Source organism: Ambystoma mexicanum, chromosome 6q, assembly GCF_040938575.1.
Source record: "Ambystoma mexicanum isolate Mex_15411 chromosome 6q, UKY_AmexF1_1, whole genome shotgun sequence".
NCBI classification, from domain to species: domain Eukaryota; kingdom Metazoa; phylum Chordata; class Amphibia; order Caudata; family Ambystomatidae; genus Ambystoma; species Ambystoma mexicanum.
The window spans coordinates 1,321,461,507-1,321,482,932 of NC_090937.1; the positions used below are offsets into that span (position 1 = coordinate 1,321,461,507).

General features: G+C 43.3%; 1 protein-coding gene across 2 annotated transcripts in view; it reads left to right on the plus strand.

Moving 5' to 3' along the window:
• BOD1L1 (biorientation of chromosomes in cell division 1 like 1) overlaps positions 1–21,426 on the plus strand; it is a 926,227-nt gene that overhangs the window by 419,695 nt on the left and 485,106 nt on the right. For both annotated transcript variants that reach the window (XM_069631944.1, XM_069631943.1), the window contains exon 13: positions 8,531–8,577. In XM_069631944.1, coding sequence (XP_069488045.1) covers positions 8,531–8,577 — 47 coding nt within the window. The remainder of the gene's footprint in view (positions 1–8,530; positions 8,578–21,426) is intronic.

Sequence of the window (21,426 nt, forward strand, 5' to 3'; positions counted from 1 at the left end):
ACTTCATTGATCCAAGGACGCTCTTCTTCATCGTCGCCGCCCTATCCTGCTGGAGAAGGCCTGACCGTTGACGCGCCGAGGAACATCCACCGGTGGGTTTCCCGCCACCCAAAGACCAAAGAGACGCCGCAATTCAACGCCCTTGCTGGGCCACAGTTCTTCAACTCTTTGCCGTCCAGAACTATCGACACTGAGGTGCCCCGCACGCCTCTTCCTTGCAGGACGTTTACGCTTCCCCGTCAACGAGCACCGCTAGGAACGACGCGGCCACTTCAACGTCGTAGCTCGACCTGTTCTCCGTCGGACGTGTGACGACCCGTGACTCCGGCCTGAAAGGTAGGACACTCAAGAAGGGTTGTCGATTTCCCCGACACGGAACGCTACCACACCAGGTACTTTGGGGTTGCAGAACTATTGGAAAGTCTAAGATGAACAATATATGGACTGGGCTTGTATCTTTCTTCTACAGGTTGCCCAGGTGGGGGGGGGATCTCCACACAGAGCTGTGTTTAACGGTAGTTACCAGTATTCTGCCTATTGCTTAACCATCTTGCTTTCCTTCCTCTCTCTACTGCTGGTTTCCTCTTTATTTTGACCTGTGTCTCATTCTGACCGTATGCACTTTAATAAGACCTACTAACGTTGGTGGAACCACTTTAGAATTTTACATATTTAACATTGTTGATTTTCGGAGTACAGAGTGAGTTATTGTGATCGTGTATATGCCCTTGAATATTAATTATATAAAGACTGTATTTTAACCGATACAGTGTGTGGACATTCCTTCGTGGGTGCTCGGGGACTACACTTTACTTAAGAACCAGCTCGCATCACCTCCTGAGAAGCTAGGCCTTGATTGCTTGACCACGATACCAATAATAGAGAATCTTGGCAGGGGTCTCTGTGTCTCCCCTCTACCATATAGAAAGCGGAAGTGCAGACCCCCCCCCCTCCGTCTTTACACTCGCCCATGTTCCATTAATGACCGGTTCATTTAGAGCAAGTAGATCAAAAGAAGGACCTCAATCAGTGACATAGATCTTTGTTTTCCACGCTGTATAGCTTCCTCAAAGGGCTGTAGCAGACAGACATCGCTCATGAGCTGCAACTGAGTGTAGGTGAAGAATGCCCCATCCAAAGGTCGAGATGAAGAAGGCCCCAGCGAGTGCTCGACTGTAACTGTAGCTGTAGTCACTTACAGCATTGCTTTACTCACACAGCGAGTCCAGAATATGCTATGTTCAATACCAGTGGGTCGGCACAGAGATTTTTACATGATGGTGTGACAGTTTCTGCTTCAGCTATAATGCACACAAAGCATTTCTGGCACTGGTTGACATGAGAGTATCTTACGTGTCACAGCAAGCATATCACAGACAGGGGAGTAATTGATGACAAATCAGGTCACCACAGCTTGGAGAACATGTGCAAAGCATGGCACATGCATTGTGTCCACCAGTTTTAGTGGCACTGGCACAATTGTATTCTGCCACAAAGCCCAGAGAGGTATCTACTCTGCGTGCATGTGCTCCACTTTATCCCAGATGCCTGCTCATGTATAAATCCTACCATTAAACTCTTGCATACAAAGTGACTTGTTGTTGGACAGCATGCAGCTGCTCTGATGACCTACCTTGATACCCACTAGAGCGGAATGTGGCCCAATGCGCTATTTGAGCCATGTAATCCGTGCTTTGCTCACTTGTCCATGTAGTCACAGTGAAGTGGACTTTCCTACCCTCTGACCTGTCTGAGACGTTTCTCACTGGTAGAACTACTGCATCATACAGAGCAGGTGCAGCCTTGCATGAAAAATAAGCCTGGCTAGGAATTTCCCAGCAAGCATCAACGCTTGCCAGAAGTGCCCTAAAGCCTTCCTTTTCAACAAAGAAGTACGGCAGATGTTCTGCTGCCAATATTATTGCGACTTTAGCATTAAGCAGCTGCACTTGTGGATAGTTAGGAAGATATTTCTGGATGCTCTCAAATGACTAGTTGAGGCTGGGCTAGTGCTTAAACCCTGTTCCTCTAATGCTACTTTGTTATTGAGTGCTGCTGGTGGCACTCACAGGCACACTACCTTGCTGCAGGACTGACACATTTGCCGGTGCAGGGTTTGCTGATCAGTGCAGTACCAGCATGCTGCTCAATGTTCATTGGCTCCTGTGGATATGCTGTGGAATATGGCAGTCCCACTTTTGTGCATGATGCCACTTTATATGGCTCAGAAGTGATGTCTTACCCAGATAGGTTGTGTCCTGTGGGAAGGTAGGGACCAATCTGCACAGAGTACCAGTGACAAGATGCTGCCCTCGACCCTATACAAGAAATTTCAAAACATAGATATGCACTGTGGATTTTCAGTAGGTGCATTGGCTGTTGAGCAGAGGCAAAATAGGCAACGTGGCATGCTACAAGGCACATGGGTGCAAGCGGAGTGACTGGTTGCTGTAATGTCTGGTAGGCGCTTCCATTGATTGATGGACACCACTGCCACCTCAGGATCTGTAAAGTTTTGGAGAGAGAGTGTACACAGAACAAGTGCTTTGTGGTAGCATTTGTACACTCTGAGTCTATGTGAGAGTTGTGGTGGTGGTGAGGCTGTGTTTGTTCCTCCAACCCTCTGTCAGCCACTGCTGAGGCTGGACTCAGTATCCGTGCCCGTAGCAGTTAAAACCTATCCTAGTGTTCTCTTGTCAGAAGGCGGGGTGCAGTCAATGGCCCGGTCATCATAATCATTTCTCTTCATCAAACTCGAAGGTCAAAGGAGTGGAAGGGTTGGTAGAAACATTGGGTGTGGTAGGCTGAGAAACATTCTGCTCATCCAACATGGGCAGTTGGCATGGCTCTGCTACCCCTGAACTACTGTTGGGAGGGAACTGAAAATGCAATCCCCAATTGAGAAAAGCTGTTCCTTCTACTGTAGATTCTATGGCACCTTAACCAATCCCTGCAGAACCTGGACGTGTGTTGCAACAAAGGGGCATGGGATAAATCCCCCCCTCCTTATGCCAGACTCTGATATTAGGGAAATTGGAGTTGGGGGCTGGCTGCACTGAAGTTGCAGAAACACCAAAGCCAGAGAAGGCATTGAAAGCACTGGTCAGCAGTATCACAACTACAGTTTGAATGATTGAAGTATTTATTGTAGCAGTGGTTGATGTGCAACTTGTGTTTATTGACTGATGTTGTACTATTCTAACCATGATCAGTGCATCCCCAGTAATTGCAGCAGCTGCTGCTTCCACCGTGAACCGTGCAACATTTCCACCGCTCATTTGTATCCCCCTCAGATGTTAAGCTGCTGGCTCTGAAGACATCTTATGTCTGATTGTGTTGCTTTTTTCCTCCAAACCATAGACACAACCAAAAGGAGGGATTTCCAAATGTTCTTGCATCTGACCTCAACTCAATTGCTGAGAGTTGTGTGATTAATTTGATGGTGTCATCGCAGCTTTCCCAGCAGTGACCTATCCCCATGTGGCCAGGGACAGCAGCTGCTACCTGATCCTGACTCTCGGGGCGTCTATATGAGGGAGGATCATATGCAGGGAGGCAACCCTCAAGGGAGTGGCAGGACATCATCAGGTGGGATGTGGTATTCCTGCCAATTAAGTGACCTTAGACCCCCCCCCTTTCTACAACCTTTCAAACACCATGTCATACTGCCAAGCTTCCAACATGACTGTGAATCAAAAGGATTCATGGGTAAAATACCCAATCCTACCATTCCCCTAAAAAGTACTGGGACGAGGAAGAATAGGATTATCCTGAATGAAGATCACTTTCCCAGTACTGTGACGAAGAAGTTCCCCAATGACTCACAAGAGTACTGAACAGTACTTTGACGAGGGAGAAGAATGGAGGAATGAGGATTACACATAGGAATTAATACAGCAGTCTAGTCTTTCCCTAAATCCTATTGGCCAGAGCCATTATAAAAGCAAGGAATTGTGGGCTGCTTTTTGGGCCAAAGAAAAAGGGAATACATGCACCCCAACTTCTAATGGGGAGCTGAGAAGTCCTGGGGAAGCCAAGGGGACTAGTCTGCCCCCGCCAGAAAGAAGGGGAAACCCTTGGCATCAACAGGATGCCAAAGCCCAAAGTTAACTGAGGACTTCGTCACTGAGGGGAAACACAGGGAAAGAGTTTCCCATGCAAGGAGATGCTGGCTGGGGAAGCTTCAGTGCTACTGGAGGGAGAAGACTGCTTCTCTTATTTTGAACCGAGTGATCGTTGGTCTGCAGGAGTTGCTGTGGAGCCATCCGGCTCAATGAGGAAGAAGAGGAAGGTTGTCGGTGAAAGAAGACACGCTGCAGGAAGTCAACACAGGGCTCCTGGTCGTTCACAGCTGTTGAGCAACAATGCTTACCCGATGGAAGCCTGACGCAGAGCTGAAGAACCCCACAGAGACCGATAATCGCACAACACCAGCTTGCCGCAGGAAGGAGGCGATATGCCATCAAGTCTCTGAAGGGGAAACAAGGACACTAGGGCGTATGGGCAGCCATGCTGCATACAAATAAACATTAAGTAAGCAAATTAAGTGTTGAAAAGAGACAAAGCCAGTAGGCATTTTATTGAATGGGGAAACCAAAGAGAAGTAAAAGACTTATCAGGCTGTGAGTGTATGCAATACATACTTAAGAAAAGTCCTGGCAGGCCAGTATACCAGGCTGGCCCAGTATTAGATACACCAAAGACAGAAACACATTACATTTGGAAGCGTGTGCAAGGCCCACACAAGAAAAACCCTGACAAGAGGATAAACCAGACAAAGTAAAGGGTGTCCGGTCAAAGGTTCGACACCAAAAGGATCGAATGCAATAGGGTCGAGGCAATAGGACCGAAAACCAAAGGGTCAATTTTTTATTTTTTTAATATATATATTTTTTGGGTTTTCATGTAGTAAAAAAAAAGTGCTTTTTACACCAAAAACAGGGATGTGGAGCCAAAAAAAAATATTCGCCGCTTTGGTTTTCAGTCCTTTTGATTCGCCCCTATTGCATTTCAGTCCTTAGGATTCGATCCTTTGGCCTATAACCAAAGTAAAGCTGTAAGCGTGTTTATGAGAAGCCAACGCAGGAGAGTATACCAGGCAGTTGCAAGTGTGTTAAAAAAAAGCCCTGGTTAGGAAGTACACTAGGAAAGGACAAACTAATTATCTAAAAGGATACTGAGAATGATATGTCGGGACCAACAAAAGGCTGTGTGAAATCAGAAAGAAGAGGAGAGAAATCCTGGCAGGAGAGTACCCCAGGTATCCTGACAACTCAAAAAGCCAAGTTGTTTGTGTTAGTTGTGTGGTGGATAAAGAAACACTCAGTAAACAGATATCTTTGAATATACTACAGAGGGAAGGAAAATCCAGTGGGAGGGGGAATCGCCCTCTGGAATAAGGAATTCTATCCCTCTAGAACTTATGTGGTGGCGTTAGCCATTTTTTCTTTGTGAACATTTATAAATCACTCGAGGCCAAACGCATTACCATTTTCAATTTAGACTTTGTGTTTAGAATGTGAGGGCCAGAATAGTATTTTGGACACTGAACGGTTTTGCTTTGGACATTCTGACATCGACAAACCCTTAGTTTTTGTTCTGGGTAGGGAAATACCTCTAGTGCAGGGACAGAGAGGACTTTCCCTACCCCCTTCTATTTTTAATAAGTCTTTAACCAAAACCATGAATCCCTAGAGTCCGGGTCTCATTCCTGGCTCCTCACAATAGCCTGCCACTAATGCCCACTGGCTGTGATCACCACCTCCAACAATTTTTCAAGTACTCAAACATATTCTCCTGTTCCCTCAAAGTTGCGGCAAATAAATTAAATTCTACTGCTTTTGTGTGAGCTTATATCAGACAGTCAAACAATTTATTCAGATTTAAAATAAATCCATCAAAGTACAAACAAATTAAATTCAAACTGAAAAAATGCAAACATGATTAATAAAATATTTCAGAAAAAACAGAGTGACTAAATAAGATCATGAAACAAGTATCAAATTCATTAGTGATTTCTTAACACTCATGGCACATCGCAGGTATTGAAGTAGAGACCAGGCAACCACAGGGGTATTGGCCACTAAAATAAAAATCAAATCTGGCTTGCACTTTCTAAATTTCACATTATGTACTATCAGTTTTATTGTTCCTCCCTAATCGACGTGTAAACTGGGCAGAAAAATAATAAATGCATAAGCTCTTCAGTTTCATCATCACATAACCAACAGCCTCCATCATTTGAAATTACCATTTGATCTCTTCACCATTTATCAAATGAGCATACAAACGGTTGGACGTTTTTTGCAGCTCTATTTGTTAATCTCCTAAATTCAAATGAGCAGTAAGGTTCTGCAGTATTGCTTTCTTAAAGGGATAGTAATAATGGAATGATTATGGAAGCAAGCTGCAGCATTTAATTCAGTCAAACGTTTCTTAACATAAGAGATCCAGGGAATTGACATATAGTTTGCCTCAGACTGTAGAATGTGGTTTAAAGCAAACGGGTTGGGCTAACTTTCATATTTAGCCATACTCTGAACCACAATTTGATTGGTTCAATACAAATCAATATATTGCATCTCCAGTTCTGTGTGTATAGCAAACATAGGGACTGAGTTAGGTAAGCCTAATAAATACTTAAAAAATGATTAAGCCCTTCACATCTACCATTGCCCATAAAGTTGTACCATATCTAGCAACCGATTTAGCCTTGGAAGAGTAAATTCTCAGCATTATGCCTACTGGTTGCGCTTGTATAGCTTAGCAAAACAAAATACTCCCTTGCACGCCTGTGACTATTTCGTTTTGGACTGCTGAATATGTAAAGCCCATTCAACATGGAGGTACATTTATTTAACCCCAAATAGACCTAGCTCAAGCAAACATTAACTGCAAAAAAGACCGAGGGGGTTACATTTTCTGCGACCGGCTTGACACACCAAAATAGGTGATTTAGAGGGGTTGATGGGGATAGATCTAAATTGGACACAAAACTGACATAGGCAGTAATCTGCTCATGGGGTTCTTGGGAGTAACTTTTAAGATATTCTTCTTTGTAATTCTACTGAGCTGATCAAAGAATTTTTTTAATGTATTTTTTTTTCAGGTTACTAATGAAAATGAACACGGCTTAAGCCAAATTCAGAAGGTCTAAGAAACCACTGGCAACTTCCTTAGCCACGGCATCTTGATTGAAAATTCCTCTGATTTAATAGTGATGTGCGAACTTATGCTAAATCAAGCTGCCCCAGTGCAGATATGTAAAGTAAATTGTTAAGGTACCTGGATGAGAAAGTACAATCTCTCAAAGAAAAATCCCAAATACTATCCTGCCTTTCTGTTAAATGCAGATTTTTTAATTGGTGTTTGCAGAATTCACACAAAATGAGTGCTCTTGGGCGATGACTGAAGTAAATTCCCCTTTCGTACATGCGCCACATGTTAGTCTGCTATTAAACCTCTGGGCTGATCCCACAGGGTTGCTCTTGCTGCTGTAGTGTCTGGTGGCGTGCCTGTCTATCATGGAATAGAGCATGCAAAACTCCCGAGGTTGTGCAGATTGCTGACAGCTACTGGGCACAGATGCTTCAGGTGTGCCGAGAAGTTCCTGGTGGCAGGGTGCCTCACTGGCACATGCTGCACCTCCAAAATAGGAAATGCACCATTAAAGCTGGTCTTACCTAACCCCAAAAATTAAGTCTACTGCCAACCGTACTGAGAACTGCAATGGAAGTGTGTGGCTGTGTGTGTGTTCACACTTGTGGATGTGAGGCTGAATATAGTGATAGTCGTTGTGATGCTGGTCATCATACCGTTTCTTTTACACCACAACATTAGTTTTACCCTCTTAATGGCCGAATCACCATCTTTAAAATAATTTCAGATTGTAAAATGTGCTAACCCAACATCCAATTCATGTTCTCCTATAAGACCACACTTATAATTGTGTTGTGCACCACAGAATTACTGTGCCCTAAATGCATGGTTTTGCAATTAGCAGCTGTATTAAACACATATTTTTAGTGAATGCAATGGATTTGAGGATTTAAGGCATAGAGGCTCACGGCACTGCAGGTCACAATTATGTCTTTGATTCCATCACTTCTTAAACACTAGAGAAGGACTGCACGACTGGTGAGTTTGAAAAGCATGTCCTTGTAACACCTTCCATATTTGAAGGTCCTTACATTTTGAAGCGGCACAAGACTCGCCACAAATGAATCAGAACCACTGTGTAATGGAATTTTTGAACTAAATAGATCAGTGCATTTGCTGATGACAAGCAATGTTAATTTTTAAGAAAAACCTTATTTTTCAAAAGAGTCAGTGCTTGTTGCTAGAAAAAAGTCAACTCGACCTACAAAAATATTCTGTTTTTATCATGTGCTTATCATCATTTATCATTTGTTACATATTTTCTTAGCATTTATACGCTTTGCTTGCCTTCAAGAATAGATACGTATTACAAGATAGCCTAAACTGGTTCAGAGATGTAAACAAAAATGTAATTATTTTATTTTCTTTTCAGAAAATCCCTTAAAGAAAGAGGATTCTGATGGAGACTTCCCAAGTGATGTAGGTGATTCTTAGATAATGTGAAATTTAGTTAGAGTACTGTCAAGGAATTAACCTGAAATTGTCATTTTAGGCAGGCTTGTGTTTTGCTTTTATTTGCTTGTAAATATAAAAGGTTATAATCATGTTATTAGATGTGTACAGGTGATAACATGTGCAGTCATCAATTGGTAGTCACACGTCAAGAGACATGCAATGTGTTCACACTTTAGCATTGTGTTGCTTCTGCATGGCTGCAGTTCACCAGGTTTTATGGTAGGCACAACCTCCAGAGGTTTGATTTCACCTGTATTTCATTATTGTAATTATCAAGTGTTTTTAGAATTAGCAGGTGTAGTAGCTGGTACAGTACAGTACCAAAAGCTGTTTGTGACAAATACTACTTTATCTGGTTGACTGGTAGATAGTGAGCAATTTGATGTGGTAAGATGGTGCAGGGCTATGATAGCTAGTGTGCATGGATGTTAATGTGCTTCTTAACTGGAAGCTGATGGTGATTTAACGCATGGATTAGGTCAACGTTTTCATGCCTAAAAAAATGAGGCATGATGTGAAATTCTGTTCTTTATTGGGAGACAAGTGTTTTTGCTGGAAGCGTAGTGTAGATCCTGTCACTACTACTAAACTGATGGCAACTCTTTGAGAGGCCTTCAGTAGCGGGTAGGATTAGCCTTACAGTTCGAAGATTGTGAAAAGACAATTTTATAATTGTTTTAACCTCAGGTTTAAAAGATAGTGTCAGGTGTTTCTCTCAACTGGAGCAGTGCGCCCCATGCAAGCTATTTTTCAGTGTCCTTTAGTTTCAACTGCAGCAGGATATCATTGGCATAAATGTTGTAGCTGACTTAACAGATTCTGATGTTGAAGTCCATGTTGAAGGCCATGTGAACGATGAATACAATTTGCAAAACCGCTGAATGACCCATGTAACACTCTGCAGGAGATCTTTCTGACAGATGAATAGATGTATCCAATTGCACATAGCGAGTATTGTCTGTCAGAAAGGCTGCAAACAATTTCAAGATCATGTCGCCCAGGCTCCTTGTAAGCTGTGTGTGCATGTGCCCTTGCCCAGCTTCTCCCTGGATGTCGCTCAGCAGATTAATACCTGCGCACACAGACAATTCTCATCCTCTCAACCATTCATATGGCACGTGTCACAGCAGTTACCTAGCATTTCTTTTCTATATTAAAGGCATGGTGCGCTCAAAAATATTATTGTCCCGAGTGTTTGGGCATGTGGTTTTAAGCAATGTGTTGATCGATCGTAAAAACATTTCCTATGCACCTTACCGTAGTTTTCCTCCCTTTTACACATGCAAAATCAGGCAGCAGAGCATGGCCATCTTGTGCTAATCTTATCCGTTGCCGCATCGCCCTAAGGTGAACTGGCCTGGCAGCACTAAATCATATCCCCCGCCCCTGAAGCGGACATCAGTAGACGCGTACGCCCCATTTCACAACGCCAATGCACGTCTCGTGTCAACGTTCTCTGCACCCCAGCTAATGACGTATCTCCATGGAAATCGTAGGACGCCTCTTTCCTCAATAAGTATAAACAGACCGCTTCTCATCAGACATCGGAGTTGCTTTTTCAATTGTTTCATTGCCTTTTTTGTGTGTATCCTGTGGCTCGTTTCTACTCTGTTCGGCTATCTTTGTTGCTCGTAGCCTGTGCAAACAGATACTAGGACCATCATTACTATCTATTTTAATTTTGTCGCATAATGGCAACAATACACCCTACTAGTACGAGCCGGAGTATTCCGAGGCGGAATTAGTCGAAAGAGAAAGATGCTGAAACCATGGGGTTTCGGACGACAGGTGGGAGGACGAATCACCGGATCAGGAGCCTGAGCCGAGTCACATGGAAGACGTTTCCACCTGGTGTACCTGCAATCGGTGCAAGGTCATACCAACCGAAGAGGAGAACTGCTGCTGCAGAGAAAACTCTGGATGCTTGGCATACATGTCGGAAGACTCGATACGGCCACAATGCGTTACCCAGCTGCATGACATCAGGGCAGCATGTCTCATAAGGTCCGTGTTGAGGATTATGATGGTGCTTATGCATGAACTTCGCACAACAGTTCGCCCTCGCAATCCAAGTAACGAGTAAGTGTACTCTAGATTTGATGTCACTTTGACCACTGAGGCCACTAACATTTCTTGTTTGTCTCCTATATTGTCGGAACTTTGATCTATCACCGCCAAATTAATGTAGTCTTGCAATTCTATACATCACTGACGATTTGGGGAAATCATAGTGGTCATTTTATGTGTCTTTCACGTACAATCAAGTAACAATACTTCTCTGTGCACTAAACGTTATGTATTGCATGGGTGTTCACTTTTGTAATGTGTCTACACTTTAAAGCTCAAGTTGATTGATCCATGAAGTAACATTTGTACTGGCAACTATGCCATAGGATACAAGATTGCATTTTCAGCTAAGGTTTGATACTTATGTTCATTTAAATACAGTTTGTATGTTTCTCTTCCACAGGTGGTACAGACTGGTGGCCTATCGTGCGTTTACATGGTGGCTTCATGGGAGGCTTAGATACCACGTTCGAGTAATACCCGCCTGTGTCGTTGGTGCCATTAGAGCCACATTCTCCAGTGACAGAGGTCAGTACAGGGGATTTTCCCGACACTGTGCTGCAACTCGAAGTATACAATGTGTAGTACATTTGTGCAATCAACATCAGCAACAAAATAAAATACAACTGAACTTTTATGAATGGTTGTTTCAATTTTTCTGTGAATCAAGGACACACTCACTTGTCCTGGCAGTGCTGACTGGGTGGGAACGGCACATAGGTGTGTCTCCATTCAGCAGTGTTCCGGGCCTTTTCTGCACGCCACATGCCCATTCATCCCCACTCCACTATCAATGGCAGTTCGCACCTGTGGCCGTGCCCTCCCGAGGGGGCTGGCAGGATGGGTACGGCTGAGTTGCCAAACACCATGTACACTTCAAAGGTATCTTACGCGCAGTGGCCTTTGTAAACATGGCCTAGCCACACCCCGTGTCTACTGGCTCCATTGACTCAGACCGCGCCCCTGCAATCCACATAAGACCACGCCATAAACACTTCACTCATTCACATACACACCCACTTTTTAAATTCTTTATAAACCCGTTGATATTTATCCCGGGAACATGTGTGAGCACTGCAGGTTAACTCGTGATCGTGCTACCTGAGAACATCTGTGAGCATTGGAAGTCAACTTGTGATCGCACTACCTGTTCTCCTGCTACTAACTACCCTGCTTGCTGAATCTGTTTGTTAGTCAAGGTAAGGGCAGATGACCTAATCATCTCTTTTTGATCTCTAAATTTCTATCTATTTCGAACGAATGTAACCAGTAGTGTAATGTTCATTAATCTCATTGCCTTTACCATTGTCTTCTGTTTAAATTTGTTGTGTGAAAGTTATCCTAGTGTATAGTCGACTTCCCTACACGTTTTGCTTCTGTGACCAAAACAAACATTGCATAGAAAAATTATGATCTAATTCCATCTTTCTCGCGCATTCATGTAAAACAATTCTTTTACTGTGTACTTTTTTAATTTATTTTTTTACAGATTTTTCAAGAATGCCTGCTTGTATGGTTTACAATTGCTGTTCTAAGATCCACAACAAACCCAAGGGCACAATAATGCATACATTCCTGAGGAATATAGATCTAATAAGAGAATGGGTCAGATATTGTGGATTTGCACCGGACGAGCTTGAAAGTAGAGCCCAGGATGTCTTGGGGGACTTGAGGGGCGATCAATTCTGCAGCCTGCGATTTACCCCGGATATGTAAGACCAATCGCAGTACACAAAGAATCATCGACCCAGAACGTCTCGTAAATTGCTTCCAAATGCAATTCCGACTGTATTAATGCACACGCGGGACCAGGTGAGTTCCGGATGATGAATTAGCTGTAGGCCTTGGGGAACTGAACAGGTAACTACGTGAAAGGATTGGTGCTTTCGGTGTAAATGTTTCTTACTAAACTTTGCATATTTCCCAGATCGTATCGCTTTATAACTATACCCTATTTTGCTAGACACCTGTCCCTGGTTTTAGGAGCATCCTAGAAGCTGATTATAAACATAGAAAACTATGCTATAGTGCCCTTTGAAATAAGCATAATCTTTTCGTAATCGGTAGCTTCACATGTCAATTTTTTTAGGTGAGCATATTGACTGAAGCACAGACCATCGGTAGTGACGACATCACCGACAAGAACAGTATACCAATGGTGAGCCATACAGACTTGCAGAAGTTCATATTATTGAGAGTTGGATCTTCCCACATATCTAATGCAAATCTACTTTTCCCTTTGCCACTTCGTGACAATGCACTGAAAATGAAGGAGCAAGATTCTGCATGCATTTCTTTTCCGGAGTCAACAATAACTTCGAGCGCCTATCAGGTAGTTTTTTATTTCGCTTTTCGATTACGGGAATGGAATATGCATGGAATTTTAAATAATATGAAACAGTTTACGTATCCTGTCGTTTGTTTACATAATGTTTCATTTATGAGTTTTTATTTATATGTAACATTGTCTGCATCTGATTGTCAATTTCACTGTTTTCATCCAAACGAAAAAAAGGACTGTGTTACAGGGGGATGCTGGTACTTAGACTACAATTGCATCATCCTTTGTAGCTGGTCCACAGTATGAGGTATGCGTACTGACAGTTCCCTTGAATGAAAGTATATCCTACATCTGATACTATTAGACAGTGACATTCATATAAACGTGCAGTGTTTCAAACTGTTATCTCAGTTCTAACATTACAATTTTTTCCCTAATGCAGAATACAATGCAAAATGCTTGAGTGCAACATTACAATCAGTAGGTTTTGCACGGTGATCTCTGATCGAGTACACTTGCCATCAATCAGGTGAAATTCAAAATGTCTATTTTGACTAAATGACATACACTGTTTACGAGGGTATGTATGTAAGCGATGTGTGCTATGAAAGAATTTGATTTCAAATACGATTGTCTTTTTTTTTTAATGAATATTCTATTCAAGGGATGTATACAAGGTCGGGCATTAGAAGAGGAGGCACATGGATCAGAGGTGGTGGACCAGCTTGCTGGTGCGGTCGTTACAGTGCAGAACACGGTTTCACAGAAAATCAAGAAAACAAGGGTATTTCATTTACGTAAAGTGTTTTGGGCTGGTGTTGTCTTCATAACATGTTTTTTTAATCGAAAGTGTTACATACTGTATGTTGTATTTACATTGAACATGTTTTTACAACCCATTTCCTAGAGGCCCAGAAGGAAAAGAAGTATAAAGACAGATACAACAAATGAAACCAAAGATGCTGCTTGCCAAACAGATTTCACCATGGAGCAACTATTTTTGAGGTGCGGCGTGGTCCAGCCAATAAGCAGACTCGAGATGTCTATGCCCAATGGCCAGAAAATGAATTGAATGTGACCGGCGAAGCAAGCAAAGTGTTTTTGGACCATTGCTACTATGTGAGAACTCAACAAGATGAAGAAGAAAATTAATATAAGGAAGATGCTTTTGAATTACACAGTGACCACTTCACACAATCTACACTTGCAAAAAAGGGCCACCCAATAAACAATCAACATTGATGGTTTCTCCAATTCGTGTGCAAATGACTCAAGCTGAAATAACAGGACATGGAAACGAAAACAATTGTGGGTCCAGTGGTCGTGCAGGTGTCCAAATGTAAATCCTCAGTGCCCGTGGAGAAACATGGTTTTATAAAATCCCTGGAAGATCTCCAATCGAGGGGAATGCAAATAGACCTCATAGCCACCATGCGAGAGCAGTTTTCAAACATTCGCCATCAATTTGATATATGGCATGTTGCAAAATCGATCAATAAAAAAATCACAGCTGCTGGTAAAAAAAAAGATTCTGAAAATATTTTACAGTGGTCCCAGTCTTTCAGTAACCATCTTTGGTGGGGCCCCAAAACTTGTGATGGGTCTGTGGAAATTCTACTTGAAAAATGGCGCTCATTGATGCACCACTGTTCCAACGTCCACTCATGGACAGAAGACCTAGATTTTCACCAATGTGCACATGGACCTTTTCGGAGGAGCAGGAACGCAAGAGGAAGTGGTTGGTTCCATCTTCACCTCCACATAAAGCTCTCGAGAAGATTGTGTTTGATAAAACTCTATCAAGAGATATGAAGGGACTCATAGAATTCTGTCACACAGGAGATTTGGAGGTGTTCCACAATATGTGCCTAAAGTACAGGCCCGAGAGATTGCATTTCGGCATAGACAGGATGCAATATTGAACATTATTAGCGGTATTAGCGCATAACGAGAACACAGGGAGAGAACAATTGAGAACTGCCGGAAATTTTGGGATGCTTCGTTAACACAATGGCCTTTGCAAAAAAAAAGCAAGACATGGGTGGTCAAGTCAATATACCAGGAAATGGAATTTGATTTTGTGAAAGATCTCACTTTGACTGTGTTGGACATGCATACTTATGGAATCGCTCATGATTATGTTCCTAGGACGCATACATTGCCACAAAACATTACAAACATGCCCTGTCCACCAAAAGCAGACCTCGTGCAACAGTTCACTTCCCGGTTCAAATGATTAGCAGCTATTTATATGTTCAACAATGTTTATACATTGTACATGACCAATGGAAATCTATTTAACTTGAATTTCAAAGCTATTAAAAGTGTAAAGTGTCCAAATGGTCTTTTCAAATGTATCCTCTTTGTCAATTGTCTAAATAAAATGTCCAAATAGTCTTTTGAAATGTATCCTCTTTGTCAAATTATTTTTGCAAGAAGTGTCTGTTGGAGGATGCCATACAGTGTAATTCTGTGCTTTCACACTTCCCGCTTTCGTCAAGCTCTTGTGGGTCCTTCACTGATAGAGGGAGGGTCAGATGGAGATCAGCATGAAAGCAACTGCGGGGTCTGCAGTTGCCTTAGCTACCACATGTCCAAATTGCTGAATAAATATGCGTCCCGCTAAGGAATGAGACCTAGAGAACAAACTCGGCATGCAAGAATTACTGACTGAAAGCAAAACCACTTTTGAAAGGGGGCTGTTGGTGTGAAATAGGTGCATTCGGACCTATATTTATATGGGGGAATGTGTTAGGGGTCGTTGCTATCGTGGTGCCTTATCAGAAGGACCGATCTTTGATTTGCAGCCTTGGGAGTCTTACAATTTAAAACACAGTGGGGATAGGTGTTATGTTATCAAAATATATGACCACTCCTGATTAGGTATATGGTAGGTGAATTTGAGAATTAGAGGTAGGGTTTGGGGACCAGATGCGTTAAAAGGGAACAGGGGACCGCAGCTTGGCAGGCGGGGGTTGGAGATGGCATGAGTCAGTCAGCAGAGACGGATTGTGCACTGAGGTTGGAGCAGGGCTTGGCCCGACATTCACGTATGAGCACATTTTGTTAGGGCTCGAGACTCGCTACTTGCAAAAATGAATAGCTACATTGCAGTGAGAACAGGAGACTGGCTGAGCTGACAGGTGATGGGGGCTGGCTGTGCGAGCCGCTGGGAGAGTGAGCAGTTCACCAGAGGGGCAGAGGGACTCTACAAATAAGGCATTTGGAAGTAAACAAAATGAGGTTCAAAGCATACACATTGAGCGGTTATTTATTTATTTATTTATTTATTACATTTATATAGCGCGCATGCAGCCCAGGGGCATTGTGGCGCTGTTACTTGTAAGGAGACTTGGTTACACTGGGTACGGGTTGTGCCCTGGGTTGCAGTAGGATCAAAATGAGGTTCAAAGATCCTTCTCACACTGACAGGCGACTATGTCACTGACTGCGCAACTCTCAACAACATAAATAACACAATCCAAATGTGGATGGCTATCAACGGCCTCTACCTTAACTCTGACAAAACGGAGCTCTTACTCGTAGGCTCCCCTGACACCCTCAAGAAACTTAACGCCCATTTTAGTCACTTTACCATTGACTCAATCAGAATCCCAGTACTAGACACGGTAAAAACACTAGGCATCTATCTAGACTCCAACTTATCCATGACCAGACAAGTAAACGCCATCACCTCCTCTGCTGCTTACCATGCAAAACTCAACGCAATCAGGCCTTTTCTGTCAAAAGACACATGCACCAACATAGCCAGAGCCATAACTGGTTTGTGGCTTGACTACTGTAATGTTCTTTTCCTAGGGACCTCCAACAAAAACCTTGAGAAGCTGCAAGTAATCCAGAACAGTGCCCTACGTGCTGCACAAGGCATTGCCAAGAGAGAGGACATCACTGCTGTCAGAAAAGCGTCCCATTGGCTCCCCATAAAGGAAAAGATCATATTCAAAGCGCTAAGAATCACCCACAAATGCGTCCACCTCGCAGCCCCAGTGTACCTATCCCAGAGAATCCACCCGGTCTCCTCCACAAGACCCACTAGGTCACCCTATGCAAACATGCTCTCAGTACCTAGGGTAAAAAGAGCCAGAGCAGGGGGCTCCAGCTTCCCTTACCTTGCTGCCTTACACTGGAACACCCTTCCCACCTCCCTGCGATCTGAACCCTCACTGACTGCTTTTCGTAAAGCCATGAAAACTACCCTGTTCACCTAACCAACACCATATGTCCATACATGAATAACATGTATGATGTATTATGTTGTATGATACCACCTATAGCCGATCACAGGTCCCTGCCTTACTGTAACCCAAGGCACAACCTGTACCCAGTGTAACTAAGTCTCCTTACAAGTAACAGCGCCACAATGCCCCTGGGCTGCATGCGCGCTATATAAATGTAATAAATAAATAAACGCTCTGCTAATGTGTATGCTTTGAACTTCATTTTGATCCTTCATAAAATACACTTATATGAAACATGGGTGATGCAAATAGTTACAGGGGGGTGGAGGTGCATCCCACCTTAGCTTTGACATAATTTGACCGGTACGAGAATGGTTCAGGGGGGTGGGATATAAACCGCCTCTCCTCCAACATTTGTTAGTGCGCGCGAAGTTCAGTGGAGATGGAATGGCACTTGTATTTATGACTTGTGCCTTACGTTATCCGCAGAGCACATTCCTCCTTGAAAACAGGGCGCACGCTTATGTGACACATAGGGAGGACACTAACTGGAACTGTTTTCATAAAAAAATAAGTAAATCACTATACATTTTGCATGCCATTGGTGGATGCCAGCAAACAATTTGTTATTGTTTTTAAATATTTCAAATGCCACATTGGTCTGCAGGGCTAATCGCTCCCATGGTCACAGCGTTTGATTTTTGCTTGTGAGCTGTGCACACCCACGCATCCTACACAGTATATTTTTGATTTGTGGCTTTCCTTCACCAAAAGCAAACTTAGCATAGGTACTTCTAAGAAGGTTCCATTGTTTTTCGTCCTTGGTAAAAAGGGAGGTTTCGAATGGAATGAATGAAGGAATGAAGGGAAGTGTGTAATACCGTCACATATGATAAGGTTCACCATTCCAAAACTGGACAAAAGAACATGTAATTTCATTTTATGAAAATTTGTTGATCTCAACGGACACTCTTGAGTTACGCCGAGAGAATGGAAATGCTGAGTTTAATGTACGTTTTACTGTAGACGAGTTTGACTAACGAGTCAAGGTTTCATTTTTATGAACAGTATTGCTGGCTGACATTGTAATGGGTTGTTGTTTTTGGCATATTTTAACAACACGCAAAAACAACCTGTGTGTACTTGTCTTTGTCCCGGGCACATGGGTAGTCCAGCACCAAAATGCATGGAGTCCACGTCTGGGTTCCCACTGGTTCCACCAACGCCAAATTCTACGCTAATATTCAGTTAAAATGATGTCTATGTGTTCTTCGAATTCTTCCGTCAGCTTCCGCATCGGCATCCCATCGTGTGCTAAACATACTCAATAGCACTAACCTCTCAAGCACATCGTAGACTCCAACATTCCACGATGTTTTCTCTTTGTTTCCATTGTTTCACGTTTGTGTTCACCATTAGTCACCATTAGTTTTCACACAGTGCAGAATAATGGGTAAATTGATAAATTAGAATAAAGAACTGCTACTGAGACACATTTCTGTTATGTTTTCTACACAGCTACATCCTCCCGTTCTGCGAATGTCATCATTTCCAGATACTAATTGATGACTTCTTCAGCAGGCAGTTGCAGATACACCTAAATGGCTGGATTTCTATTACGCTGTTTCGGGACGATCGCCCCGGACCAATATGCCATTTCGCGGAACCAGTGACAAGGAGCAACCTGACATTGGCTACGGTGGTCTAACAACAAGCTGATGCCGAACCCTTGCGATTCACGGTGCGTCCAATGCGCTTCTTATACCCAAAGGAACACTGTGTGACTCACGATAAACATTTGTGGATCGAGAACAAAGAAAGAAATTACCAATGTGGTTGACCATGGAAATCGGCTGATGTTTTCGGAGTGTTTATTGTGAAATAAAAGCAGATTATAAATTGCAGAGTATTGCGGTTTCCTTTAAAAATAGTGTTTTGTATTCAGAATTGGGACGTGCTGTGCTGTGAGAGGATGTGTGTTGATATTCCGGGTTCTGTATCAACTGACGTCAAGACGTAGTTGATGACCGGGTGCGTTTGGCTACACCGCACAGTAATGTCATGCAGATAGGTCGGAGAATATCGCTAGGAATGGTGATGTCGGCTTCAGGGGTGGGGGAACATATTTAGTACCACCAGGGCAGTTCATCTTAGGGCAATGCGGCAACGGATAATATTAGCACAAGATAGCCGTGCCCTGCTGCCTGATTTCGCATGTGTAAAAGTGAGAAACTACAGTAAGGTGCATCGGAAATGTTTTTAATATCAATCAACGTTCGCTTAAAACCACATGCCCGAACGCTCGGAACAATAATATTTCTGAACGCACTATTCCTTTAAGAAAGCTGAATTATACCAACTCGTCTCAATATCCCGGTATAGCCCTATTACCCCACATTGTGAGGGGTGGCCTTAATTTAAAAACAGAGTTTCAAAGCAAATATGAAACTATGGTTCCATGAACAGAAGACATAACTCTGATATGTCAGCATATATTCACCAAATAACCTCCTCTCCCACCCATAACTCATGTATGTGACTGTTAAGGGAGTTTTCCTAAAGTCCCACTTGGAGTTAAGACTTTAGTAAGCTATCCCAGTGGTTTGTAGATCCCCACATCTTAGAATCAGTCTGTACTACTCAAGGACCTTGGTAGATTGGCAGAGCAGCCAGGCTCATCTTGAGAGGAAGATGTGAGCTGTAGGTGTAAGTACACTGAACCCAGTCAATAAGGCACAGGAAACACTTAACACACACATATATATATTAAAATATAGATTTATTATATTTACACAAGAGGCACTGTTAAATACTTAGCACAATAAGTCCAACACACAGGTATACTTTTCAATACTTTCAACGGGTCACTTCGTAGTTGGTAGTTGCTGAATCATACAATTGTTACAAGAGTTTGACATCTGTAATACTGCACACCCACAAAGTGATACAGTAATTGTATTTTGTCTGCATACACATATAGGATAGTGGTTGTTGGGAAGGAAAACAGTTGGCTAGTGTTACCCTAACAGAGCTTCAGGTTCTAGAGGCAGTTTTGTGGCACAGAAAGTCAAAAATGCATCCCTAGCTAAAAAGCAGTTTGTAACAGCTTAAAGTCTTGCAAAGCAGTAGAGATCAAAAGTTCCTGTGGATAATTTCTAGTATCTAGGAAGGAAGATGTCAGAAGGCTTAACCAACGTGGGAGACACTGTTCATGGACTCTAAAGGCACCCAAGCAGCGGCTTCAGTCGTAGGTAAAAGGGGGTTGCCCTGGACACCTCTACATGCACTCAGTGCTCTGTAGTGACTTTCTGGAATCAGTTAAGCAGTACTTTTTTACCCACATTACCTTAGGTTTAAAGAAAATGTTTGTGGTGAATGCTCTGCAATGTTGCAGCTCTGGACCCGACCTCTGGGTTCCTTGGTCTGATGATGAAAGGCAGAAAAATGGACGTGATCCCTCAGAAGCATTCTCAAGCGAGGACCCCTGGCACGGCCTTCATCAACTTCATTGGTCACTGCGGTTTTGGTGCCTTTTCTGCAGCACAAACGAAGGACACTATTCGCCTGGTCAGTCTTCTTTGCTTCCTATAGTTCTGCACTCTGCTGAGCTGTTCTGGGCGAGTTGGACCGGATCTCTGGAGTGTCCTTGAAGACTCAGCAAAGATTTGGACGGATTCGGCCTTTCCACGACTGTGCACTCGAAATGGGCAGCAGATCTCCTGTTATTAGGGTTCTGCAGCTCTGGAAACTCACAGGACCTCGGGAGATGGCTCAAATCAGTTTGTATAGGGACTGGTTGTTCCCACCGGCCAAAGGGAAGGAGTCGTCCCCGTTGGAGCTCCTCTGTCGCACAGAAAACTGGGTCAGGACAGCAGTGGCCGCTTCAGTGTTGCAAAGGGTCTGCAGGCATCTGTGGCGGTCTTCTTCTTCGGTTACTTCAGCTTTCAGTGGTCGACTTGCTTTTCACTCCAGGAGCCTCGCCTTTTATAAAAGTCCTCTAAAATCTCTCTCAGCGATTTACAGAAAGGGGTGTTTGGCTGTCCATTCATGACAGCCAGACCCCCAGTGGGAGCTGGTTCTATTCAGGCACTCTGGCATACAAAGGACAGGAGGATGAAAAACTCCTCCCCCACTTCTTGCCTGCCCAGACACCCTGGAGTCTAGGCGGGGACACGCTTAGGCGGGGACACCCAAGGGTTCCTGCCAAAGGCAAAACACACACACAGCCCCCCTCCCCAAGAATGGTAGAAGGACTAACCAAGAACA